This window comes from Canis aureus, chromosome 37 (assembly GCF_053574225.1).
Source record: "Canis aureus isolate CA01 chromosome 37, VMU_Caureus_v.1.0, whole genome shotgun sequence".
Taxonomy (NCBI): domain Eukaryota; kingdom Metazoa; phylum Chordata; class Mammalia; order Carnivora; family Canidae; genus Canis; species Canis aureus.
The window spans coordinates 16,480,419-16,507,151 of NC_135647.1; the positions used below are offsets into that span (position 1 = coordinate 16,480,419).

Genomic DNA, 26,733 nt, shown 5'->3' on the forward strand with positions numbered 1-26,733 from the left:
GTGGAGAGGGCTTTTGTGTGCTGAAGGAATCCCTGGAGGGTCCCCGGCAAGGCAATCACCCCTCCACTCCTCTAACTTTTTCCCTGAATTGTCACACCTTCTCCCTTCCCTGCTCTGGTCCTGGGGGCCAGTTTACTGCTCAGAGGGGCCCAAGAATGACCCAAAGTTGACAGGCTGTGTCAGGCCCAAGGGCCAGAAAGAGGAGTTCCTACAGGGGGAGAGGCGCCAGGCACAGTGAGCAGTCACTCAAACTGTCCCAGGAATCCCGGACTCCTCTAAGGGAAAAAAAGCAAGGCGAGGCCACCACAGGTGTGAAATTCTGAATTAACCCATTGCTCAGATTTAAGTTTAAATTTCCAAGCGCCTTAAAGATCCTCCAACGGTGGAGTGGAGGGGGATGCTGGGGGGTGGTACTTGATGGTGAGTGGAAAAAAAAAAGTGATGTAAGAGTCCTGAAAGTTCTGGGGTGGGGAGGAATGCAGTTCAAGCAGAGCTTTACCCTAAGGGAAAGATAATTCCTGCTGCAACTTTGGGACTCATGGAGCTGGGAGGCAGGTTACAGGATGCGAATAGATTCCACCTGGTTCTCCCCAGACACCAGGGGCCTCGGAGAACCTGGCTGAGCATTACCTGAAGCTGGGAGGTTGGCACCATGTGACACCAAGTCTTGCAGCCCGTTCCTGCAGCTGGTCACCTGCATTGAGCTGCCCAGAGAAACGCTGGCGGTAGGGTTGGGAGTCCCAGGACCTGTTAGCTGCAGAACCTGCTTTTGGGTGGGAGAGGTGGGAGAGGAGAGGAGGTCCCTTCCCTTGACCCAGTAAGGAAAAAAAAAGTCCCACTTTTCTCTGGTTCGCTGGAGGCTTGAGGCCACAGTTCCAGGGACCGCTAGGTGCTGAGACTGGTTCCCAAGGGCAGTTAGTGGCCTTGGAACCGCCCTGGTACTGGGTGCAGCTGAGACACTAGGGTGGCTGACCCGAGTTTGGGTGCGAGGTGAAGCTGGGAGGGGTCACCCCTGCCCACCCCTCCAGGGCTCCTTCTGGAAGCCGAGTCAGGGTGGTGCTGAGCCAGGGAGGAGGTCGAGGTAGGGAAAGGCCGGGAGGCGAAAATCGGGCGTCAGGGGAGCAAGGGGGGGGGCGCCCACCTCTGGGGAAGAGGAGGGTTGTAAGGCGGGAGTCCCGGAGGTGCAGTGGACCCGGTGTCTGCGGAATGTGCCCAAGGAAGGAGCGATGGAGTTGACCGCATCTCGAATTGAACCCGTCTTGGGTATCCTGAGTGGGGGGAACATGGGGTGCAGGAGCCGGTCGGCCACTGGCCTCGGGATGTCTAGCGCACCTTCCTCTAGGGCCTCACAACAAATCCCCCATTTTACAAATGAGTAAAAATGGGGCTTCAAACGAGCTCAGGTCCCTCGCCTGTAAATGTAAATGACTGAGCTGAGTTTGGACCCCAAGTGGCGGGACCCCAGAGCTCCAGACCAGCTCGCCGCTGCTTCCGGACTCCTCCTTCTCTGCCCTCCGGGCACCCGGACCCCAGTCCCAGTCCCCTGGGCAGAGGCCCTCGTGCCCAAGGCCTGGGCTGCTTCCCTCCCAAGCCTTCCCGGCCCGGCCATCCCACCCAGCGCAGCCGCGGGGGCCGCTTTGCCTTCTCCTTCCCGCGCACTCCCTGCCCCCCCGACCCCCCCCAAAAAAGTACCAAAGTCGGAGATGGCACCTGGCCGGAGTCCGCGCCCCGCCCCAGCCCTCGCCTAGGCCTCCGCTCCTTCGTGGGCTCGGCCTGGCCCAGCCCGCCGGCCCCGGGTCCCTGCAGCCCTGGCTCCACCGGGGCGCGCGAGCGAGCCCCAGCTCCTTTTTAAGAGAGCACAGCGCCCCCCGCCGGCATCTCCAAGACGCCTCGTCTTGGGACCTAAAAGAATTCGATTTTCACCATCCCGCTTGGACAGCGTGGAGAAAGTCGGCGAAGTGGAGTGGAGACACTACGGTTTACAAACGCTGTAATTTTCATTACTCAAAATTCTCGCAAGTCAAAAAAAAAAAAAAAGAAAAAGAAGAAAGAAAAAGAAAAAGAAAAAAAGCGCACCCACAAACAAAACCCCAAACTCGTGGAGCAAGGTTCTAAGGCAAGTCCAAGAAAGTTTCAAATCCACAAGAGAAAGGACACCGTGAGGGAAGTCCCGCAGCCCAGGGAGGACTTTAAATGCCCAGACGACACGGGGACTCCTTGAGTGTCCCCAACCGCACCATCATCGCTGCGCAGAGGCCGGGAGGGTGCGAGGCCGGCGGGTCGTCCACCAGGGATGGGGGCTCGAGCGCCGGGTTAGAACGGGGACAAGTGGAATGGGGACAAGTCTTGATGCCTCAGCTTCGGAGCTGACCTTTTACGCATTTTCCCTGACGTGTCCTAGACGACTGGAAGCCGGGTCTTTGTTCGTGTTAGTCCTCGCGACGGCAGCCAGGGAGGGTAACCCGGGCCTGTCCCAGGAGTTACAGGCCCAAGCCCTGGATCCCCGGATCTGGTGGCTGCGGGAATGGGGCTGGCACGGTCGCCGAGGAGCGCGGCCCGAGGCTAAGCTGCTCACCTGGGCCTCCCTCCCGACCAGACCAGGTGTGGTTCCTGCCTGCCGGGGAGGTGAGCTCCTCGGGAGCCCCAAATCCTGTGGCTTCTTTTAAATCTCCCTTCTAATTAGAAGCAGCGGTGAAATCACTTGAGTGATTTTATCTGTCATGGGAAAGCAAACCCCAGCCCGAACCTCGGTTGCCCATCCCAGAACCACCAACGCCCCCATTCTCCCTTAAAAAGTTGTTATTGGAAAAGATAAAGATAAAGCTGGGAAGCCAGAGAGGAGTGGGGGAGGGGCTCACCTTAAATAGAAGTGTAAGTGTACGAGTGTGCAAGAGTGTGTGTGTGTGTGCGCGCGCGGTGGGAGGAGACTAAAAACCTAGAAGCCAGAAATGAAACAGAATCGCGAACGTTTTCACCTACTGAGAAACACTTTGGTCTGGGCTCGGACGCTGAAGCAGCCCTGGGGGGTGCAGACTCGGATCCGCGGGGGCCGGGGTGTCCTGAGCCCCGTGGGCCAGTGGGGAGGGAGGCCAGGACCACGACCTGGCGCTACCGCCTGCATCCAGGTGTGCGGGACCTACGGGGTCGGGCCCAATCTCCCGGCCCTGCTCTCTTCCCCCACCCCACCCCCACCCCCGCCCCGTCCTCCCCACCTCGGGGTGGAGACTCTCCCAGCCCCAAAGTTCCGAGGAGGGAGGAGAGTCCAGGGCAGAGCGCCTAGATGCCCCCATTGCTCGAGTGAGAAAATACACCCACTCACACTCGCATCGCGCCCTGCACACCCCGGCAGGCGGTCTGCCTCGGTTCTCCGGTCAGGGACTGACCGGGAAAGCGGGTTGGGGCTGTTGGGAAAAGCCGGAGCTGATGGCGAGATTGCCGCGGCTATAAATCCATCACTTCCCAGGTCAGCTCCGCGAGGCGCTGGGACTAGGGCTGGCGGAGCGAATTCCTGGGCCAGCGCGCATGCGTCGGCAGGTAGCAACCCAGCTCTTTATGACCAGGTGAGATGTTGGTGAGCAGGTAAAAAAGGAGGATTTGCCTAAGCGATTCCAGGGAGCGGGCCCGGCCGAGCCCTACAGCCCATGCCCGGCGGGGACCCGTCGCCAGGAGCGCCGAGCAGCGATGTCCATACTTGCCAAAATGGGGGACTGGCAGGTACGGGGGTTTGCCTCGGCTGGGGTGAAGTGGGCGGGGGTGGAGCGGGGGAGGGGGCCGGGAGGGGGAGGCGGAGAGGGAGAGCCTTGGCCCGGGGCAGGAGAGTCGCAGCGCGGCGCGCCTGGCAGCGCCCGGAGTGTTCCCCGGGGAGGAGGAGGGCAGGGACACCCGGCGCGGCCGGCGGCCCGAGCTGCGGAAAGGCCGGCGCACGCTCCACAGGTGGCCCCGGGGGTCACCTGCGGCTGGCGCTGCGGCCCTCCAGTCCCCCCGCCCCCAGTGGAAACCGGGTGGATGACTAATTCGGGAGGGGGAAGGGCGCGGGGCGCGGTAAGGAAGGCGCTCGGCTGCGCACGCCTCGGTTCTGGCCCTCGACCCCGGGGCGACGCGGGGGGTGGGCTTCTGGTGCACCTGTCTCCCTCGCTGTCTCCGAGGTTTGGAGAACGGAAAGGGGTCCGGATGGACGGGTCGCGCCCGCGCGAGAATGTTCTCTGGGGGAAATACTTACAGGAGTTTGCACAAAGTTTAGCGTCTCGCTCGGTCCGCGCGAGTCGTGAAGCCAGTTTTCGCCGCTTGGGCTGTAGGTTGGGGTGACTGGATGAGGGGTGAACGGCGGGTTGATAGGGCAGGTCCGAAATTCGCCGAAACCGACGTCTGCCCTACTCGGCCTTGCTTAGGCCGCGGGTACCACAAGGCCAACTGGGCCCTTGATCCTGCCTTCCTGGAGTCCTGGGCCCACCCGGGCCCCGGGAGCATTCTCCTGGCCCTCTCGTAGCTTCCAGACATTTTCCCTGCGGAAACCAGGGAAGCTCTGGCAAGGCCGGTGAGGGGAAGAGCCTCTCCTGGGTGGCTGATTGTATAATGGGAATGGCTGGGCCCTCTTTTCCCCCCACACCCCTGGCCAAGTGAGGCCTGGTTAGGGTGAGATTCTGTGAGCCTAAAAGCCTGCAGGGCGATTTGAACTGAATACGGGGAGAAGTTGAGGCTCTGCTCTTTCTGGGTGGGGGTTCTTTTTCTTGTCTCTTGTGCCATTAGAAGTAAAGTTCCGAGAAGGCTGGTCCTCACTACGTTCTTTGGAGTTGGGGAAAGGAAATCATCTTGCAGTTTTTATTTCTCTCCTTGTACTTCTTATTTTTATTAGCCCTAAGTTCTTTTATACCTCTCCTCCCGGTGAAACCTCACTAAAATACAACTTCACCCCCAAAGTCAGAGTGACTTTGTGGTTTAAGGATGCAGATCCCACACCAACCACAGGTGTCGGGGATCTGTACCTTTCCCCTCCACCGCCCTGGTCAGCCTCAGGTCCCTTCTCCCCTCTGGTCTCTGGAAAGTGTAGACTGGGTAAGGTCTTTGGCTTAGATCTTTGCAGTTATCTCCACAAACTGAGTGGACGTCGCAGCAGAACTCCTTGGGTCTGAGAAGGCACCAGCAGCACAGGATCGTACTGGGTCTGAGCCTCCCAAGGGCCTACAGTTGGGAAGGAGTGAGATTCTGGCCCAAGGGGGAAAGGAGTGAACCCTGGGCCTGGCTCCTGAGGGCTCACAGTTTGGCAAGCGGTGGGAAGCCTGCCTCTCGGGTGGGGCATGTGGATTTGGGGCCTAGAGGGACTGGATCCTTCAGGCTTGGCCTGTGGGGCTCTTGGGTCCCACTGAGTGGTGACAACCAGAGAAAATAGTCATTCAGGCCTCTTACTGTCTCTTTGTTTCTCTCTGTGTCTCTGTCTCACACTGATATACATTTTTCCCTCCAACGCCCTCTCCACGCCCCCACTTCAGGCCTGGACCCCCGACCTCTATCCCCAGGCCTGGCGCTACCGTCCCGGGGTGCTGGTGGGGACAGAGCATTGACATGCAATGAAGAGACTTGTGGTAATGACATTCCCAGAAACGCAGCCTGGCTGGCTCTGGGGTCTGCTCGCCTGGGCCTTTCTTCAATGCCCAGAACTCCGGACTATGGCGCAGAGCCCGCAGGCTGCAATCTCCACCTCAAAGGCACCCTCGGCAGGAATACAACAACAGTTTAGCGGCCCTGGCGGGTGTGGAGCCAGAAATCTGCAGGGTGCTGGTCAGCAAGGGGGATGGGGGTGGGTGGAGAAGATGATGAGCCTTGAATGCCTTTCCCAGCCCACAAGCTGAAAGAAAGCGAAACTCGAAGTTCCCTTAAGCACACTGTGGCGACGTCTGAGGGTGCAAAAATCCCATGCTCCCAGGCCTGGGATTTGGCCTACAGATCACGCTCTGCGGCCGTGGCCGCTGGTTGCGAAGGTGTAAATGCTCGCGGCGGCCCATCTCCGGACTTCAAGCCACTGTGTTGGGCGGAGGGCCCCGGGGCTGCCCTTCAGGGTGAGTGGTGAGAGCACTGGAAGTTGACTGTTTTCCGGGTAGAGCGGGGTGCCTAACCCCCGGGCTGTGTTCAGCCAAAGAACTGTGTTAGTGTTCAGGTGGGGAAAAAGGAGTGTAGGGAGTGCCCCAGGGAGGGTGTCCCTTATGCTCTAAGTCCCCCTTCTAGCTCCAGTCCTTTTCCTAACTTTTGGGAGGGCCTCTGGCCTACTCTGCCTGGCTGGGAGAATTGGCTGTGGTCGTCCGGAAGGAGAATTGCCCTTCTGCAAATGGGGGGTGAGTGGGGGGTGAGGGAAGGTGGTTCTCCCTCATCTTGCCTTCCTTCCACCTGTTAAGAAATGCTCGGGTTTGCAACAGCCTTTACCCTTCTGCAAGGACATGCTATGGAGACCTGGGAAGCCTGGAGATTTGCAAAAAAAAAAACAAAAACAAAAAAAAAAAACAACAAAAAAAACAAAACCAGGCCTAGATGGAACCAAAGTCGTTACCAGAGCAGCTCTGAGGCAGACCCACGTTGGTGCGTTTGCAGTATTCAGGAGGGAGAAAGCCACACACAAAAACTTTTATACGGAGTACAAATGAGCAGCTCAGCCAGATAAATTAATTACTCTGTATTTCAAAGGATTACACCTCGTCTTTCTTTATAATTTCTTCTTTAAAACAATTCACTAAAAGAAGGAAAAAAATATATATATATATCAATCCCCGCTGGGGCGAGCAGGTCCCTGCGTGGAGCGGAAAAGCCTGGACTGGCCAATCTGGACTAGGAGGTGGCCCCGGGGCCTCCGGTTCCGCCTCAGCCGGGCACTGCGCCGCCAGCGCGCCCGCTTTAGTAACATCACCAAATCATGAAGGAACTCTCCCTGCTTTAATTAAAAAGGGGGATCTTGGGAAAACTGGAGCAGATTAGCGCAGCGAAGAGTTGGTTCCCAGCGATTTATTTTGATGCATGCATGACACGGAGCACACATGTCGGTTACTTCGGCACAACTCCAGGAGCGGCTGTGAGTCTCCACAGGAGTTCTGTATTTTGTCCACATCGCACCTAGGAAACCCTTAGCCCAAACACCACGTTGAATTATCAGTCAGCCCTGGCTTCATACAAACGAGAGGAAAATCACTTAACCCCTGGAGCTGTCAACTAACCTCTTTAGGGTACAATTTTTATTTTACACGCGGCCAATTAAAGGATCGCAAACCCCAGCCGAGCGACTGGAGCCGTTTGGCAAAATCTTCAACCTGGGGGGGGGGGGTGGATTGGGGTGGGGGGGTGGGAAGAGCAAAGCCAATAAAACTCCCAAGGCGCTGCGGCCCGAGGTGGTGGCTGCAGCGAGCGGAGGCGATCTCTTGTTGGGCAAAAATCCTGGAGTGACTTTGCCGGTCTCGGTTTGATGATTATATTTAATTGCGAAAGGGATAATAATTTCTAATAAAATTGGACGGGGCCGAAAGGACAGCGCGGTTAGCGCGGGCAGGGGTGAGGGAGAGGTGCTGAAAGGCGGGCCCCAGGCGCAGCGGCGCGGACCCTGCACAGCGCCGGGCCCTTGCGGATGGCATCTCCCTGGAGGAGGAGACGGAGGGGGAGAGGACTGGGGTGGAATGGCGCGGCGGCGGGGACCGGGGGTGGCCGGGGCCGGGGCGCACGGCAGGTCTCAGGGGAGATTTCGTCGGCTCGCAGGCGGGCGTGCGCTCTAGGAGCAAGTTCGCGGCTCGGAGAGGCCTTTATACCTGGGTCGGAGCGGCCGGCCGCAGACTGCGGTGCTGGCGAGCAATTGGACTATTGTTGATATGCTAATGAGGCGATTAGGCTGTTGGTAAAGAGCTGGAAAAGGGAAAAGTTTCTACCATTAGAGGGAGATCTCCGAGCGCACACAGGAGCTCTTTCCCTTCTCGCCTCCTCCTCCTCACCCTCCTCCTCCTCGCCCTCCTCCTCCTCCTCCTCCTCCTCCTCCTCCTCCTCCTCCTCTTTGCCCTCCTCCTCCTCCTCCTCGCCCTCCTCCTCCTCCTCCTCCTCCTCGCCCTCCTCCTCCTCCTCCTGCGCTCACCGCCGGCAGCCCGCACTTTGCGCTTACCCAGAGAGTAGCTCCACTTGGGTGCGAGGCGGAGAAGGGGGCAAATCCGTTCACGCCGATCCATGAAAATGCTTTGGAAACTGACGGATAATATCAAGTACGAGGACTGCGAGGTAAGCGCGGCGCTGGCTCTCCCTGCGGCCGCAGGCTCCGAGCTCTGCTTTCCCGCTCCTCCTCCTCCTCCGCTCGCAGCCAGCTGCGAAATGCGGGTGGGACAAACTTTCCCCAGCGCAGCGCCCGCCTCTCCAATTTGCCCGAAGAACGCAGGGGAGAAGCTGGAGAGGAAGGATGTGGACGCTGTCTTCTTTCATTTCTCTCCTTCGAAGCTCGTGTCCCACTACCCCCCCCCTTTTTTTTTCTGGCCAGTTTGGGGGTCTGCCTAAGAGTGAAGCGAAGACACGAGCATGGGGTTTGGAAGCAGTTGCTGGCAATTGGGCACGCGTCTGTGCACCCTGCGTGTCTCTCCAGCGAGATTGGGGGGGGGGGCGAATCACCAGGAAGAGAAAGCAAAGAGAAGACCCCCTTTTTTCCCTCCGTAACTTCCGATCTTTACTATTCCTTCATTTATTCATTCTTTGCTTCCTATCGTCCCCCTCCCCTCTTCCTAAAAAGGGAGGCTCTTTTCCGTTTGGAGAAGGGCCCCCCCTCGCACACTTCAGTCTGAGCTGGGTCGCACCTCCCAGTGTTCGGGTTCAGTTTGGAGGCACCCCTCTCCCAAATTGCTGCGGGGCTCGCTCTGTGCTACTGAGGAAGTTCTGAGCAGCGTCTCCCTCTGAGGGACACTCCGAGAGCATCCCCTGGAGCGGAGGTGGGAGGGCTGCACCGCGTGGAGCCGCCTGGCCGCCGGGTCCCCGGGCTTCAGCCCCTGCAGGCGCCCGGCGGTCGGCTGCGTGACCGTGGGAATCCTGGCCGGGCGGCACACGACCTCGGGCGCGCGGATGGAGCGCGCCTCGTTGGAGCCCATTTGCAAACCCGGGGTCTCCGGAGCCCGGCTTCTCGGGGGCACGCCGGGGAAGCCCCAGCACCGCCGGCCCGCCCGCGGGAGGCGCTGGGAGCCGGCCTGGCCGCCGCGGCCCCGGGCTCCCTCGCAGCCCCCGCTGAAATGAGCGGCGGATTCACGGGAGGGGGAGGGGGCCCGCGGCCGAGGGTTACCTACATAGGTGGTAGTCCCGGCTTTCGCTATTTTTTTTTTTCTTTTTCCGTTCTTTTCTTTGAATTTGGCCTTTGGAGCTGGCAATGTGTGGAGCAGAGGTCTGCGCGGGCGCAGCAGCGTGGGTCTTGTCTTCACTTGAAATCAGAACCGGGGTTTGTGCGAACGCTGTGTCCCCGGTTCCCTGCCCCCTCTCCTCTCCGCCGACTATTTTAAATCTTTCTCCTTTCCCGGGCTCTTCCTTTCCGCCCTCCCCTCACCCCAAGGGGCACGGGGTGACACCCCGCGGGGCCCGACGCTGCCCTGGGGGCTCCTCCCGCGTGCGCGGTGCGGGGCGCAGGGACCCCAGGGCGCACCAGCCGCTTTGTTTTGAGGCCCGTGGCGGGGGCGAGGGGTGGGGGGTGGGGTGGGAGGGCTCTGCGAACGGGTCCGAGGGAGCTCCTCCGTCTCCGAGGGCGCACTGTCCCCGCCGGCGCTGTGGCCCGAGGCTCGGGCACGTCACCCTCGCGGAGGCTGGAACCCAGCTGCGGGCGCCGAGCCCTGGGCGGGCGGGGTCCCGACCTCCGCGCGGCTCGGGGCGCCTGGGAGACCTAGGTGGGAGGTGAGGAACTCGAGGGGCCCTGTGGGGGCGCGTGTGAATGTGTGTGTAAGCGAGGCGGAGAGAGGGAACAGAGGGAGGGCTGTTTCAACAACTTTGCGGCGGCGAGCGCCGGAGCAGGGATTTCGGGTTTCCGAGCCGGCTCGGGGCTGTCTAATTACGCCGGGGCTCTGCAGGGACACGCAGGAGGCGAGGTGCGCGTGTCCTGACAACCCAGCAGGCGGACCGGCAGCGGCGGAGCCCAGCGGCGCAGGGAGAGAGCGAGCCGTGTCACGGGGGTGGAGGGGTGGGGGGGTGGGGGGGCGTCGGGCGGGAGTGGCCCAGCCAGTCGGACGGGTTTGCGCCGGGAGCCGGGAGCCGGGAGCCGGGAGCCCGTGCCAGCGGCGCCCGGGCTGGGCCGCCGAGCGTCTCCGCGCGCCCCGGGCCGCGTCCCGGCTCCCCCTCCCCGAGCCCCTGCCCCGGAGAGCCCAGGGCGGGGAGGCAGCTGCCGCGGAGCGGACGGCCCGGGCGGTCCGGGGCTGGAGGGGGGCGGGGGGGCGCCGGGCCATGGAGGAGCGGCGCGGCGGCGGGCAGCCGAACCCCGAGCCCCAGGCCCGGCTGCGCAGCGCAGGAGCCCGCGGCCGCAGCGGGCAGGGCAGCACCGCCCGCGCCGAGAGCCCGATGAATGCCCGGACGCGGGCCCCGGCGGCTCCTGCGCGCGACGCGCGGCCCCCACGGCATCCCGAGGTCTGCCCCAGCCTTTTAGGTCTGATTGTCCTCGCTCGCTTCCTCTCCCCCTCCCCCGCCCCTCCCCCGCGGCCTCCCCCTGCGTGCGCTCCGGCTCGGCCCCCTCCCCCTCCCTCCCTCCCTCCCTCCCTCTTTCCCTCCCTCCCTTCCTCCTCTCGGGCTCTCCCTCCTTCCCTCCCTCCCCTCTCCCCACTCCGGGCTCCTCTCTCTCACCCACACTTTCTTTCTCACACGCGCACGCACACACATTCTCCCTCTCTGCGCTCTCTCCCTCGGTTTCCCTCTCTCCCTCTTTCTCTTTCACTTTTGCATGCCCTGCAACCTTTTAAAATGTTGCCCCTTCCCTGTGATTCGCCAGACGCCGCGCCGCGGCCCCCCGCGCGCTCGCCCGCTCCCTCTCTCGCCCGCTTTTTGTCTCTCGCGCTCCCTCTCCCCACCTCCGATTTGCTACACTGAGGCTCCCGTCAATGGACTGCATTGAGAGCCGGCTCCGGCGCGAGTTGCCTCTCCGCTTCACGCTCGATTTCCAGGCATTCTTCCCTTATTAAGTATTCGTGTAATATTAATAGTCATGAATATCTGCTATTAGGAGGCTCCAGGAACGCTGCCCAGCGCGGTTATTAGAAGCTCAAGCGAAGCCGCCGCTAAGAAAAGAGGGGAGACACGGAATAAGGAACACGCGCGCGCACACACACACAGACACACACACACTTTTTTTTTTCTTTTTTCCTTTTTTTTGGGGGGGGGGTCTTTTTTTTTTTTTTTTTTTTTTTTTAAGGAACTTTGAATCCTAAGCCACCACGGCAGGATAGAGACCGTGGGTTCGACCAGCTGAAGGCGCCGCTCGAATCGGTGGTTCAAGTTCGGATGGACCAGAGCGGGGCTCCAGCGCTCGGGGGAGCGTCTGCGCCGTGACCGGAGTCCTGGGTGGCGCGGGGCTCTCGGCGCCTTTTGTGTGGGGCGCGCTCGGGCGGCTGGGCAGCCGGGCTCTCCAGGCTTGCTTGTTTTTTTTCCACCCTGACTCGTTACCCCAGACTCTTCGCAGATGTTAGTTCACAGTTTTTCAGCTATGGTGAGTCCCACCCCCACCCCTATCCCCGTTTCCTTAGGAATTCTCTTCCGGAAACCTGGTGCAGCGGAGCTGCCCGCAACCTCGGGTTTCGCGCCCAGGTTTCCTTTAGGGCACCCCCCCTTTCAATGTGCATTTCTCTCTTGCCTCTTTTCTTTCGCTTTTTTCATTCTTAAATCCAATGCATTACCCCCACCCCCACCCCCACCCCCCGCCCCCGCTCGACCTCTCTCTCCCGGCGCGCAGACCTTACCTCGCCGCTACTTCCCCAGGCGTGTTCCTCGCCACGTTCATCCTTATTTCCTTGCGTCTTCACTTGTTCCTGAGATGTTCTCAAGGTTTGATGCTTAATCCATCCGCGGGGGAGGGGAAAATGCGGCCCGGGGTGTCCCTTACCCTCGGGGCCAGGGCTGAACCTCCGAGGGTTCGCACTCCCTGGAATCCACTCGGTTCGCTTGTTTTGCAAGCGAATTGCAGTAGAGGCACCTAAAGTGAGGCGTTTTCTTCTGCCCTTTGGGGCTGGGGTGCAAGGGGCGGGAGCCTCCGCCCCGGGGGTGCCCCTCTCCCTTTTAAACCCAATAAGGCTGAATCTTTCTATTTTAAACCTTGCCTTGCGGTCCTCCCCTCTCCCCATCCGTACCATAAATCGACCCTGTCGAGAACAGGCTCCTAACTGAGGAAGCGAAAAACACAGAACCCCATCCTGCACTTAAAACCTTCTCTAAGCTGGTAATTTAAACGCGTGCTTTCGTTACAGCCCCTCTACGAAATGTTTCTATTTAAATAGTCATGAAATGGTAATAGTCTTTGAACGTGTGTGCTTTTTTACCCCCCCCCCCACCTCCAAATAAATGGAACAAGGGTAAACAATAACGCAGTTGCTGGCAGGTTCAAATCCAGGGGAGAAAGAAAAGGCCGCTTCTGCTGTTTAATATTTAGCAGGAATTTTAATTTTGCTAAAGGGAGGTTTCACGCTGCTTTTAACGGGCTGTGTTCTGGGAGGCCTTTTTCTATCTCTCCCCCCCCCCCCCAACACACACACACACTTTGAAAGAAACGCCTAAGCCCGAGCTTCTTGCGCCCTTACGTTTGCACGATCTGATTCCCTGCGTTTTTGGAAGAGCCCCGATGCATTTGTGGGGTGTTTTCGGAAATGAGTAACTTAGAGCTGGTGTCTTTCGGCGGCCTGCCGACGGGAATGAGCGGTTTCCCACGCAGTCCTGGGGAGTGGGTTTGGAGTGGACAGCTGTAACTCGACGCCTGATTTCTTGTTCTTTCCCCCCCTTTCTCCCTCTCTGTCTGTCCCTCTCTCTCTTAGGACCGCCACGACGGCACCAGCAACGGGACGGCGCGGTTGCCCCAGCTGGGCACTGTAGGTCAATCTCCCTACACGAGCGCCCCGCCGCTGTCCCACACCCCCAATGCTGACTTCCAGCCCCCTTACTTCCCCCCGCCCTACCAGCCTATCTACCCCCAGTCGCAAGATCCTTACTCCCACGTCAACGACCCCTACAGCCTGAACCCCCTGCACGCCCAGCCGCAGCCGCAGCACCCGGGCTGGCCCGGCCAGAGGCAGAGCCAGGAGTCTGGGCTCCTGCACACTCACCGGGGGCTGCCCCACCAGCTTTCGGGCCTGGATCCTCGCAGGGACTACCGGCGACACGAAGACCTCCTGCACGGCCCACACGGGCTTAGCTCAGGGCTCGGAGACCTCCCGATCCACTCCTTACCTCACGCCATCGAGGACGTCCCGGTAAGAGGCCGCGCGGGCGGTGCCAGGGGGGACGCGGCCCCTGCGCACCCACCCGGGAGCGGATAATCGGGACGCACAGCCTGCGGGGCCGGGTTTCCCTCCGTGGCATCTACCTGTTCGAAATCTCATTTTCATTATCTTGTTTTGGGGGGGTGGGGGTGGGGGGCGGACACTTTGAGGATCCACATAAGAGACCGAATTTAAAAAAAAAAAAAATCAAAAAGTAGTTGAGAGTTATAGCCCTAGAACAATGGTTCCTGCAGCTCCTTCGAACAATGCCTGCATTACCATTTCCACCGGCATAGAAATAAATCAGACGAATGTCACCATTAACAATATCTGCCCCTCGCCACGACAGTAAACTGTTTCGATTGGGAGAGGATCTGATTCCACCGCCGAGTCTGGCGTGGGGATTCCTGCCTGTCCTGAAAAAGATGTTAAATTCCACCAAAAGAGCTCATTGGACACCCTAGCAGTTTAAAATAAAGTGTGAACGACATACGTAAAAATGTTTTTTTTTTTTTTTACCGGATTTCATAAGCACTAGTGATTATCTAAAAAGTTAATGTGTGTACCCTACCCTGATTAAAGAATAGTGAGCAGCAAATCGGAGCAGAGGGACATTAAAATGCAGCCTCCTTCTCCTCCTAGGGGTGCTAAGTGCTGACCTCATAAATCATTAGCTGGGTTCCCAACTCCTATCAGAACCTGCTACACCCCATATTAAATTAAATGTTTTGAGACTATTGGGCAATACATTATTTGAGTTCTAATTCAGTTATCAATAAATGCAGTTTAAAACGATTTCTGAATAAGCATGGTATTAGCACATGTACTATTTACAATGTAAACCAGGCTATTGATAATTTGAAAATACTTTCTGAAATTAAATTTAAACCAGCATCTCTGTTTCAGTTCTACGTATTTATGATTTCCTCACAACCTTCCTGAAATGGAATTAGAATGAGCCAATAATTTTATTAAAGCTGTAAAGGCTCTGTTAATGCTGCTTTTCTTTGGAGAGGAAATGTATCTGGATGTGATTTTTACTAAAATGCTATTTCAAATTAGTGCATCAAATATTGCAGCAATATGTCCGTTGACAGTTTAATGATTACTGCATTAGATTGCAAAGAAAATGGTCAGATGAACTTACCTGCTCGCTTGGTGAATTTAAAACATTATTTAAGTTACATAGGAAAATAGAAAATTTATTACGGCGCTCATTTGGCCCAGTTAATCATGGAAATTTGTTGGTTATGTTTAGCAGCCTTGCATGGAAAGCAGGAAAGTAGGCACTTGATCCATTGTGGGGTTTAGTAAGCATTGTGTGTGTGTGTGTGTGTGTGTGTGTGTGTGTGTGTTCATAAATGTTTTTGGAAACTGATACTAAACAGGGCATTTCTTGGGAAGTAAAATGGGAGGAGCAGTAGTTGAGAAAAAGAAATTAAAAGGCAAACCTGGAAGTTGTGATCATTTCCCCTTCCCAAGGAGTCTCTGAATCCTTTTTCCTAGCCTGCTCTTTGGAAATATTTGAATTGCAAAATGCATTGCAGCCTTTTGGAATCACTGTGAATTAGAATTGGTCTACTTTGCAAAAATTCCAAAGTGGCTGGTGTGAATTCTTAACACCTGTATAGTCCCTCTTTGTGGCGAAACTAGTCAGTAGGAGAAATTAACCAAAAGATCAAATAAAAACAGGGAAACCCAGTTGCTGCTCTTCCCCACCCTCCCCCACCTATTAAGAAAAAAAATTCTTTCAAAGGAATTTGGGTCAGGAAAAGGGTTGTTTTCAATTTTCCCATTGCTGCAACAGTTAACCTTTAATAAGAATGACTGCTAAATATTTAAGAAAATCAAACTGATGGTGAAAATTATTTAATCATTAATATCTCAGTGGGGTTTTAAACTTAACAGTCTTCTCTGTATGGACAAGGTCTAGAAATAACACAAATAAAAGTATTATGCCACACTACATTTACTTTATGGGTTTAGGGTGCATGCATAAAGGGATCATATTTCCCCATATAGTTAAAACACAAGAACTGCAGCAGTAGTCATTTCTGAACATTTCTCAATTTAATTATACTTAAATCCAGAAGCACTTTAGGCAAGTTACAAATGAGAGCATTGAGTATAATAAAACCTGTAATAAAGCAACTTAGTACCATCCACCCGGAATCATTGCAATCAGGCACAATTAACAGGAGCATAAATCCAAGACAGAATGGAAAATGTTCGAATCAGTATTATTGTTGGACAAAGACTAGAGAAGGAAGTAATAGTTTTTTAAATGGTAATGCCTGTGTTTGGTAACGATTGCGAAATCTTCTATCTCAGCAGCCCTGGTGCTAATTTGTAAACACAGCCAGACATTATATTGCCTGTCAGTTTCTGCATTAGAAAACATGATTTCATTTTACTTTCTAATCACGTTTTGACTCTAGCACACACGTATACCCACCCATCTGTAAAAAAAAAAAAAAAAAAAAAAAAAAAAAAAAGGTTGAGGGGGGGAGAAGAAAAAAAGAAAAAAAAAAAAACCACACCAACAAATCCGCTGCTGGACAACAGGGGGGAAAAAAAAACCCTCAATGGTTTTTTGTTTTGTTTTGGTTTTTCATCGTTTTCATATTCCTTTCTGATAACCCAGTTTAGGCAGTAGTCTTCTTTAAAATTTATTTTTAGTTTTCCATAAGTGAGGGTGTGTATATGCATTTGCTTTTTATCGCATTACCCAAAACGTTTACAACCCTCCCCTGCTACTCCCGCCTCTGTCATTTCTATTGTGTTTCCCTGGCTTTTGCTGCCTGAACACTGGGAATCGCTAAAGTCCGAAGCCGCCGAGGCGCCAAACTAAAGCTAGGTGCATTTTTAAAGGTTGAACTGACTTTGTGAGAAAGATTAGGTGCTCCAAAACTTGGTTTAATTTCCAAAGAAAGTTTTATTCCCCACCCCCAGCTCCTTCAAACATGGATTATTTGCTGGGGGAGGAGAAATTGGCCGTGGGTGTGCAGTGAAACCTCTTGAGTTCCAAAGCCTCAAATTCCAATAAGCCAAGATGAGATGTTTATATATAAATGTCACTATACCGGGAGGGGGAGATTTTGACTCTACACCTTCCCCTCCCCCCATCTTGCATGGAATATTCATTTCCTTTTGTTTTGATTATACACTTACATCCATGTGTATCCTTTTGTTGCAGCACGTAGAAGACCCGGGTATTAACATCCCAGATCAAACTGTAATTAAGAAAGGTAAGCCATTTCCTTCTACATTCCAGGCATGTCCTTACAGGCATAGTGCTATTTAAAAAGAACTTGCAGAGCTGTATTTATTTTTTTCAAATAGGATTTCCTAAAGGCTCAGAATTAGCAAATAGATGGCATGGAACAGCAATGCTTAAATGATCGGCTTTCAGTATGCTAGTAATGGCAACAGGCTAGCTTTGTTCATGATTTGACCATTGAATTTAGTTTAGTTTCTGGACAAACACATGCAATGTGTAATAGCTGAACTGATTCGGAAGTGGCATTTCAATTTTGTAATGGTTTTAATAGTTTAGCTAATCCGTTGTATGAGTGTTAAGAAGTGTATAACGCTACAACAGTGCAAATAATTCAACATTACTCTAAGAGCAGTTGTGTCTTTTATTAACATGCCTTAGCAGAGGAAGAGAGGAAAAAAAAAACTTTCGTGTTCCTCAATTTAATTTCTCATTAGCCGTTTAAGGGTTTTTAAACTTTGTGAATTAGGTTAACAAAAATTTGGCTTTTGGTTAAAATTAGCATCTTGAAGATTGTCAGCATTGTTAGCGTAGTTGTTCGGGAGCCGAAATTGTTTCTGAAGAGTGTCAAGTAATTTGGATGGATTTGTCATTTGTATTGTGTCTAGTGAGTAGAAATAAAGTTCACTGGATTAAATGCTATTCACAGCAGCTTTTTTTGTTGTTGTTATGGTGGCAATGTTACATTTCAGGATTCTAGGCACCACCAGAGGGACGATGCTATATAAAACTGTTCTCATTTCTAACCCCAATCAGTATATTGTTAGTTTAAAGTTTCGTTTTTGCATCTGTGAAGTCTTTGTCACGTCAAATTGGATGTGCGAGGGATAAATCTTAAGAGATGCTCTTTCCAAGTCGACATGATAATTGGCTCTTTTATTAGTAATCTCTCAAGAGTTCGTTTAACTCCTATTGTCTCTATTAGCCTCCCCAGAGCTATTAATGTCACAAGTGATCTATCCAAAACCTAGAGCCCCCCCACCTCCCCATACGTCTAGAATATCCCCCATTAAGGAGGGAGGAGTACTGAGGAGAATGTATGCATATTATTATATATGTCTCCTTGTGGAATTTTAAAAATACAAATGCATCCAGTCCCTTAAATGGTTGTGAATGCATCTGAATTACGTTGGGTTGTTGAGAAATGCAACATGGTAGGTAGTGCACTTTCTGCTGGGCCTGGAATTTTTTTTTTCTTTTTTCCCTGCTCACGGGGCGGGGAGTGGGGGGGGGGGGCGCGACAATGACGAGCTGGAGGATTTTAACTAGCAAAAATATATATCCTCTCCCTTTCCCATTGAAGCCGCTTAAGACAAGGGTATTAACTATTTGCTCAACAAAAGGGCGTCTTGCTAGTACCCACGCTGAGCCTGTTTGTCCTTTTTCCTCTCCCAGTCCAAGATGGGGCTTTGGAATGGATTTCCGAAAAGTCGGGATCCTTTCTTTTTTTTTTTTTTTTTAAGGCTAAGCGCAGGGCAGGGCCGGTTTGTCCAGAGGATGGGGCGCCTGTGGGGTGTGGCAGGAGAAGCCACCGCCTCCGGGTGGGCCGCCTTGGGCTCCCGGACAGGCCGCGGGGCCCTGTGACCTCGGAGCCGTTTACTAGAGGCCTGGGGGCGGCTGGTCCCCGGCACTAACCCCGCCCGCCCCGCCCCCCAGACTCCCCGGTACGCGGAGCCTGCTCTCGGGGTGCAACCGCAGTGCGCAGCGCTGCCCCCGGAGCCCGAGCTGCAGCACCTCGCCTGGGCCCGCTCTGCTCGGAGGAGAGCCCGGAGGGTCACGAGTCCAGCGCCGGCTCCAGACAGCACCCCTGCGGGCCTGGCGGGGGGCGGGGGCGGGACCCCGACGCCCACGCGCCGCTGCCCCGTGTGTCTCCGCAGGCCCCGTGTCCCTGTCCAAGTCCAACAGCAACGCCGTCTCCGCCATCCCCATAAACAAGGACAACCTCTTCGGCGGCGTCGTGAACCCCAACGAGGTCTTCTGTTCAGTTCCGGGTCGCCTCTCGCTGCTCAGCTCCACCTCGAAGTACAAGGTCACGGTGGCGGAAGTGCAGCGGCGCCTCTCGCCGCCCGAGTGTCTCAACGCTTCGCTGCTGGGCGGAGTGCTGCGGAGGTGAGGCCCGGCGCCGCCCCGCTCGCCCCGCTCGCCCTGCCCTCCGCGCCCCGCCCCGCCCCGCCCCGCCCGGGGACACACTGCGCCTGCGCCTGGGCGGCCGCGCCACGGGCCTCGCGCCGCGCCGCCGCCCTCCCTTCGCGGGAGGAGAAAAGGGGCGGGGCCGAGGGCGTAGAGCCGGTGGGTGGGAGCTGGGGGCGGGGTCAGGCGGCGCGCGCCTGCGCTCTCCGTACCGCCCCGCGCGCGCCCGGGGCCGCCGCCGCGCGCGCACGCGCCCGGAGCCCTCCGCGCCCCCCCGCCCCCCGCCCCCCCCCCCCCCGCGCCAGACTCCCCGCGCGCACGCGCAGCTCACCGCGCCGCGGGTTCAGTCCCGGCTGCTGCAGCGGCGGGGCGCCGTGCAGCCGCCTTTTTGCTTCTGGCGCGCACCTTGCAAGCCCTGGGAAACTTTGTCTCAGGTGCCTCACTTTGCCCGGCTCTCCGGCGGCCCCCCACCGTCCCTGGAACAGGGCGTAGGTGGAAGACGGTGGCTCAGTGTGCGGCCGGCCGCCCTCCCCGTCCTCCCCGTCCTCCCCGCCCCATCAGCGTCGCCCTGGCCGGAGGCGCCGTGCCCCGGGCGGCCCGCAGGTCTCGTTCACGTGCACCCGGTGTGGCCGTTCCCCACGAGTGCATGTTCCATACGTGGCCAGGGATGCACAGCTCACCTCTGCGAGGTCGCAATGATCCGTGTCATCGATAAGATTTGATAAGGGGATGCTAGGTGAAGCACCTTCCCTCAGGGCAGGTTTCTCCCTTCCTGGGACTTCGTCCACCTGGGGTTCCACCCAGCGCTGCGAGTGGTGGCTGTTGGCTTGAACTTTCCCAGGTGATCTTTTCTTTCTTTCCTTCTTTTTCCAAAATAAGAACCTAGACCAAGAACGTCACATCAGTGCATCTATGCATCTATGGGCTCACAGTCCCGCTCTGATGGGCACATCCCACACAAAGCCTGTAAAACTATTTTTGGAAGGCTTTAACATCAGCTTTTCTGATCTCTTCTTTCTCCTCCTTCACCGTCATTTTGCTTCCTCTTGTCATCTTTCTCTGGCACGGATCTGAATGCGGCCTCTGCTTTTTCCTCCCCTTCCCCCATCCCCAATATTGGAGACTGTTTACCTAGGGGAGTATAATCTAATCCACACAATTAAAGAGCACTTGGGTTGGGAATAAAATCTGAAATTAATTAATTTGCTGTTTTATTTAAACAATTTATCTTAACCACTTTCTGATGATGGGAGCCTATTTAGACATCTATTTAGAACCACCTCCATTGTTTCTGAAGTCAGTGAGAATTTTTAAAGCCTGATACCCGCGTGTGACATTTCCAGTTAGGCTAGTGACGTGGCATGTAAACAGTTGGTAAAATGAATTTCCCATTGGGGCTAGAGCCAGAGCAAGAAACGTGAGAGCGATGATAACTTTGGTTACTCTGAACAACCTAACAGCGGTTCTTGCAAAGACAATTTAAAGACCCCATTGGGATTTGTGTGATTGTAACAACAGGGAAAATATACAGTAATCAGTTGAACTCAAAAATGCCTCAAACCCTAGAGATGGGAACTGTGTTTGTTTGTTTGTGGTTCTTCTTTAGAGAGTTGTGAAATCAAAACCTTCCAACCTGCCACCAATAGCTGCAATAATAACTGAGCACAGGGGGTGCTTTACAGTTTAGCATCTGTCTCCTATGATCTTCCTGTACCGTTCCTTCCTAGGTTTCCCTCCCTTAAGTGTCTCGGGGCTATGATTCTTAATTTTAAAAAGCACATGTTAGGAAGTTGTCAAAATGACTATAACGTGACACAGAGCAAGCCAATGTTTTCTAAATCCGTTTCTTGCATATATTTGTGAAACAGGGCGAAGTCTAAAAATGGAGGAAGATCTTTAAGAGAAAAACTGGACAAAATAGGATTAAATCTGCCAGCAGGGAGACGTAAAGCTGCCAATGTCACCCTGCTCACATCACTAGTGGAGGGTAAGCGAGTCCACTTGCTAACAAGAAGGGAACTGTCTTCTGGGAAAATGGATAATACTTAGTGGCTAGATGTTTGGTTGTATTTTGTGTCGATTGGGCAGTTTCATTTTTTTCCATAGAATAGAGCTGGAAGTGAACAGAATCCTTGCATGTGAAAAAACTATTTGCATTTACTCCTGTCCTCCTTTCTTCTTCTCCTTTGCCACAAAATTACAACTCCCTAGCCCAGTCCTGACCTAAACAAAGTGAAAATTTAAGAACTGCATATTCTCCAAGTTCCTGTCTCCTCTACAGAGCTCAGCAGTAAATCACTTAAGCTATTCTGACATCTGCGTTTGAGAAATGCGTGACCATTACTTCCTGAATTAATTTGGGAATCTTTGACCTGCATCCTGATTTAAGACCGTCCTGAAAGCTCAGGGTTATATGCCCTTTTAGGTTTTTTGTTTTCCAAACATATGCTCCCTTATCTCTTATTTAATTGTGCTTCCCTAGTGGAGGGGAAGAAAAGTGAGCAATTTTAGATTTTGGATTGTTTGGCCAGGAAAGAAAAAAAGAAATAGAAGCATTGCAAAAAGTTTCTCATGGCAGTTTTAACACACACACACACACAAGCTTCCCAATCCTTCAAAACAAAAGCTACCCCTGTTCTCACTCCATGCTCTAGATACACTGTCACCAGAATCCAGTCACATTCCTGCTTCCTCTAGATTCCTGTTAACTTTTTCTGATACTAAATTAGCTGAAGTTTAGATGTGTTGGAACGAATGTATAAGCTGTCCTGCATTTTCCTTTGTGTTGTGTTGGAAATGTCTTATGCCAATAGGTTAAAAAAAAAAAGACACTTAAATTATCAGGTAGATGTCAAAACTACCATTTCTATTTAGAGAAGGCGTTTTATCTCATTTACATCTTACGTTTGAGGAGATACCCTACAACTGTTTGAGTTCCAGCTTCCTAAAGAACTAAAAAAAAAAAAAAAAAAAAGTTGAGAACCCTAAACTTGAGGAGGAATCCTACGAGGCATGTGTAAATGTTAAAGATGATAACATAACAGTCAGACAATAAGCAGTTGTTTGGTGCCAGAAACTCAACTACAGTAGCTTTACATCAAAAATCACATCAGTTGCATACAGAACCCACTCTCCATGCCCCCAAAGAATTATGCGCAAAGGAAACGGTAGTAGTGGCTTCGGGTGTAGTGTGAGAGTGTGCATGAGCTTGGGGGTTGAGTCCTGTAGCAGGGAGGCAGTTTCTGGAGAACTGTTATTGTTTGTGATCCGCTCCATTTTATGGAAACAAGCTCTGCAGAGAGGGCTTTGATGCTCTAATTGGCGCATGCGTTTTTCCGGAGCTGGAGCTAATGGCAGGAAGCCCTGCAGTAAAAACCAACTGGTTCAGGAAATTAAAACCAAAGATTCGAAAATCAACAACACAGACAGACTCAGTGGAGTGACCCTCAAATCCTCTTGGTTAATCGGTTTGGATGAACAGATAATTATATGCGATCAAGTTAAAATGTAAACCTTTAGTGGTTCCCTTGCAGAAAAGCTCAACGAGTAATTATGAATATCATTTATGAACGTGTTGATAGGTGTGAGGTTGGAATACAAGGGACGTTTTAAAAGAGAAGTTGGGGAAATGTCCTTGGGTGGGGGATGGGACTGGAGGGTGGTGGATGGGATCTACATTTTCAAATTTTCTTGGCCTTCTAGGACAAGTGACCATTTTTTTTTCCCTTGATAAATTCATCTGCCAGATTCTACAGGAAAGGAAATAAAATGCCTGAAACGAGAAAACAAGTAGTTTGTGTTTTCTTCAACATCTGGGTTAAGAAAATAAGCGAGTGGGGAGGAAAATCTGACCTCAACTCTTTTCATTCTCTTGCGTTCGCCTCCTGCCAGGAGAAGCCGTCCACCTAGCCAGGGACTTTGGGTACGTGTGCGAAACCGAATTTCCTGCCAAAGCAGTAGCTGAATTTCTCAACCGACAACATTCCGATCCCAATGAGCAAGTGACAAGAAAAAACATGCTCCTGGCTACAAAGTAAGGCATTTACCTTACCTCTCTGGGGTCTCTGTGTCTTACTGTCAAGAGAAACAAAAGTCAAAATCATTTCTGGTCTCACTTTTCTCCCCTCTTCGTTTGGTGCTAATTAGCTTTGTTGTGAATAATCGAAGTGAACAACACAATTTTAGAATCCACACTCTATGTTAAAGGAGAGGTGGAGGTGGGGTTGGTGGTGTGTTTCCATCCCTTATCCTCTCTTCTGCTCCACCTTCTCAGTTAAAAAAAAAAAAAATTAGTGTGCATGGGGGTGGAGTATTGTGGGGATCTGGTGCTGAGTGTGGATTGGTGACTATGTTGTTTTAGAAAGACCAGCATCGAGTCCGTAGGTGGGTAACAGGCTTGCCTGTATCACTTTTTGTCTCCTATCAATATGTTCTTCGAGGGCAAGGATTAAGCAGTGGCCTGCAAAATGTGCAAGCCAGAAGTTGTCCTAGTTTCAACCTTAATCCCTTATCCCATTTCTTGCCTTCCTTTCCCCTCCCTCCTGGAAAGTCATACACACACACACACACACACAGCCCACAAGTTTTAGCCTACAGGCGAGATGTCAAATAGGTTTCAAAATGGCCCAAGTTATATTCCCATCAGTGCTTGGGCTGAATAGGCTTCTCCAGGTGGTGTGTGAAAAGAAAATGACTGTTTTGATATGTTTTCTGGAAATTAAAAGGCTTGTTTGGAAGCCCTTAATTATCAAAGTCGATGTCACAGGAGGGCTTGGAACCCAGGGGCAGAGGCTGAGGCCTCAGGCGGGACAGTTTCTGGCCTGGGGACATCAGCTGGCCTTGCAGTGGGCAGCCTGCCAGTACTCCCACTCTCCCTCCTCCCTACCCACCTCATACCAACACCCCCACCCCCTCCAGGCTGCTCCTGCCTCAGGAAGGCCCCAGCCAGTCCTTGCTTCCCAGACTCTGAGACAGCTTCCAGGGCACAGGCCTCCCCTGTCTGTGTTTCTGACTTTTCAAGACTTTTTCTGAGATTTCAACTTTCCCTCTTCCCCTAGCTTCCTAAGCACACCCATATTCACAGTTTCCCTAGGAGAGAGAGAGAGAGAGAGAGAGAGAGAGAGAGAGAGAGAAGAGCTGGAATGGGAAATTGACATTGAAGTGTGTATTTCTTCTCAAAAATCAGCCTGAGGAGCGCCTGGGCAGCTCAGTTAAGTGTCCCACTCTGTCTTTCAGCTTAGGTTAAGATCTCCGGGTCCTGAGATCGAGATCGAGCCCTGCTTCTGGCTGAGGCCTGGAGCCTGCTTAAGATTCCCTCGATCCCTCTCCCTCTGCCCCTTGCTTGCTAGCTCTCTCTCTCTCTCTCTTTCTCCCAATCTGAATTGTCCCCAAGTAACAGGTTTTTTGTGCCTTTTTTTAAAAGGCAAAATAATCCCAAGAAGAGTTTGCCTTTCTGTCTGCATCCCACCTGGTTTGAAGGCGAATGAGCGGAGATTTCATCCCGCCAACTGAGATCTCCCTAGAAGAGAGCAGGATGAGGGTCTTTGTAACACTTTGAACAGGACAGCTGCTGGCTGCATGCTTTTGGCCATGGCGAGATGCTGGTGTTTCTGACTCCTTCTCCCTCTCCTCCTTTGTTTCTCCTCTAAATGTGTGAAATCTTTTTCTGTGTCAGGGGTGTTTGGTGTGAGTGAGAGAGGAGGGGGCTAGCAGTTAGGTGTAGCTGAGCGGTGAGGAGTGGGGCGAGATACTTGGGAAGGTAGGAAGGCCTGCGTGGAAGGAAAGAGCCATGTCTCGGTGCCCCCCGCCCCCAGGGGTGTCTGGGCCTTTCAACATGTGGCCAGCCCCCAAGTCCCTGTCTGGGGCCTCTGGTCTGGTCAGGGCTCCCCGGTTCCGGTGTAGGCCACTGCAGGGAGAAAGCTCTTCTCTTTGCTGCTGGTGCTGCCCACAGGGGAGCCTCAACTCTCTCTCTCTCTGCCCCCCCCTCCTCCCCCTCCCCTCCTCTCTCTCTGCCTCCCTTGTGCTGCAGACAGATATGCAAAGAGTTCACCGACCTGCTGGCTCAGGACCGATCCCCCCTGGGGAACTCGAGGCCCAACCCCATCCTGGAGCCGGGCATCCAGAGCTGCTTGACCCATTTCAACCTCATCTCGCACGGCTTCGGCAGCCCCGCGGTGTGCGCCGCGGTCACGGCCCTGCAGAACTATCTCACCGAGGCCCTCAAAGCCATGGACAAAATGTACCTCAGCAACAACCCTAACAGCCACACGGACAACAGCGCCAAAAGCAGTGACAAAGAGGAGAAACACAGAAAGTGAGGCCGCCCCCCTCCACCCCGCCCCGGCCAGAGCCCACCCGCCCGGCCTCCAACCCACCGACCAGCGCAGGCAGGTGACAGCCCGGGGTCGGCACCTCCCCACCCGCTGCTGCTGCTGCTGCCGCCGCCGCCACCGCCGCCGCCACCGAGCCCTCGGTCCCCCAGCGCTGGGGGACTCCCTCCACCATCCGCGGGACAGCCCCTGCCTCGACCTCCCCGTCGGCACCGACTCCCCTTTGCCCTCCTGTGGAGCCTAAGAGAACAGAACAGGCCGTGAAGCCAGCCAAGAAAAGTTCTGTCCAAGTTTGTGAACCAAGTTTTTTTTTTTTTTTTAAAGAAAACAAAACAAAACAAAAAAAACCCAAGGACCACTCCACAACGACTACCGCCACAAAAAGATGGAAAACGGTTTTTTTTTTTCTAAAAAAAAAAAAAAAAAATTACATAAAAATTTTAAAAAAAGATTATATGAGCTTCATGGGACTGAATCATCACCTTCCCTTCCACACTTCAGTTCAGATTGTAGCCATACTAAAAAAGAAAAAAAAAAAGGCGAAAAGGAAAAATGACATTTTTATCAGTATTGTGAATAAACTTGAACACAAATACACGAAGCTCCATGTCATGTCTTCAGTTGTAGAAGTTTTTCCTCTTCAAGGTAAAGCGACCAACTTGAACTTTCTCTGGCAACACGATTCACAGTTATATAAGGGAATCAGTGTTCACGTCTCTGTATATATTTATTTATGTGTAATTTAATGGGAATTGTAAATATGGTGAGTCTGTTTTAAGCCTCTTTTTTTTTTTATTTATCTGGTGATCTCGTTTACCTCTTGTTTAGTGGGTTTTGAATCTTCCCTCTTAGTTCTTCATGTGGTTTATGGTACTTCTTTAGAAATTCAAGGTTTGGGGGATTTTCATTTTTTTTTCCCCTCTGGGATTCATGAATTTAGCCCTGTTGTAGCATGTTAAAGGCGACAATGAAACAGCTGAACGAATAAAATAAAAAAAAAGTAAAATAAAATTTTATATATAATTAGTATTACATTTAGCTTTTCATTGAAGTGAAAGAAAAAAGTGATCTTGGACCCCGGAAAGATTTTTAAACTCGAGTGGTTTGATAACCCTTCTATGTATGGTGGGGAGAAAAAAAAAAAAGTTCATTTTATCCCACTGTCGTCCCTTGAAAGCATCATTTGAGCAATAAATGAGTATTGTCTTTAAACCAAGGGTAAGGGATTCCCCCCCCCACTCGTCTCTCTCTTTCTCTCTCTTTTTGTTCAAAGAACTTCAAACATTTGGGACCACCTGGTATTCTGTATTTTCACTGGCCATTTTGGAAGCAGTTCTAGTTGTATTGTATTGAGTTGTGCTGGCAGTAGTTTCCATGCCTGTCAATGTATCATAGTCCTTTGTTACCCAGATAAATAAATATTTGATACGCTTTATGTCGATTTTTTTTTATTCAGTGGCTGTCTTTACCCAGGCGTATTTTTGTTCTTGGCAGTATTTTTTATTCAGTATGGTTACAGTAATTGAGTTTAACTCTCCCTTGGCAATTGCTCCTTGCAATAAGCAGCTGA

The 26,733-nt window shown here is 53.0% G+C and overlaps 1 protein-coding gene and 1 long non-coding RNA gene across 8 annotated transcripts; one reads left to right on the top strand and one right to left on the bottom strand.

The window, feature by feature from the left end:
- The first annotated feature begins 3,495 nt into the window (after nucleotides 1–3,495).
- Nucleotides 3,496–26,598, top strand: TFAP2A (transcription factor AP-2 alpha). 6 transcript variants are annotated; one of them, XM_077886500.1, is made up of 8 exons: nucleotides 3,500–3,714; nucleotides 12,984–13,041; nucleotides 13,181–13,418; nucleotides 16,624–16,675; nucleotides 18,582–18,813; nucleotides 20,703–20,821; nucleotides 22,726–22,867; nucleotides 24,863–26,598. In XM_077886500.1, the coding sequence occupies exons 1-8, from the start codon at nucleotides 3,642–3,644 to the stop codon at nucleotides 25,149–25,151; spliced, it is 1,203 nt and encodes a 400-aa protein (XP_077742626.1). In that variant the 5' UTR covers nucleotides 3,500–3,641; the 3' UTR covers nucleotides 25,152–26,598. The 6 variants fall into 6 exon arrangements, with proteins under 6 accessions (XP_077742624.1, XP_077742626.1, XP_077742628.1 ...); XM_077886501.1 differs by lacking the exon at nucleotides 3,500–3,714 and adding an exon at nucleotides 11,978–12,003 and having other exon boundaries at nucleotides 12,984–13,037; XM_077886498.1 differs by having other exon boundaries at nucleotides 3,496–3,714; nucleotides 12,984–13,418.
- Nucleotides 6,647–9,659, bottom strand: LOC144306863 (uncharacterized). 2 transcript variants are annotated; one of them, XR_013373925.1, is made up of 3 exons: nucleotides 9,279–9,659; nucleotides 8,123–8,397; nucleotides 6,647–7,872 (listed from the first exon to the last, which is right to left on the bottom strand). It is a non-coding gene; the product is annotated as an uncharacterized LOC144306863 (long non-coding RNA). The 2 variants fall into 2 exon arrangements; XR_013373924.1 differs by lacking the exon at nucleotides 9,279–9,659 and having other exon boundaries at nucleotides 8,123–9,268.
- Nucleotides 26,599–26,733: the final 135 nt, after the last annotated feature.

What these genes read in the sequence shown, in the direction of transcription:
- TFAP2A (XM_077886497.1), top strand. Translation starts at nt 8,185, where the DNA reads ATGAAAATGCTTTGGAAACTGACGGATAATATCAAGTACGAGGACTGC. An exon ending in GCTCACATCACTAGTGGAGG is followed by an intron (nt 20,822 to 22,725) that starts GTAAGCGAGTCC and finishes GCCTCCTGCCAG; the next exon opens with GAGAAGCCGTCCACCTAGCC. An exon ending in AACATGCTCCTGGCTACAAA is followed by an intron (nt 22,868 to 24,862) that starts GTAAGGCATTTA and finishes CTTGTGCTGCAG; the next exon opens with ACAGATATGCAAAGAGTTCA.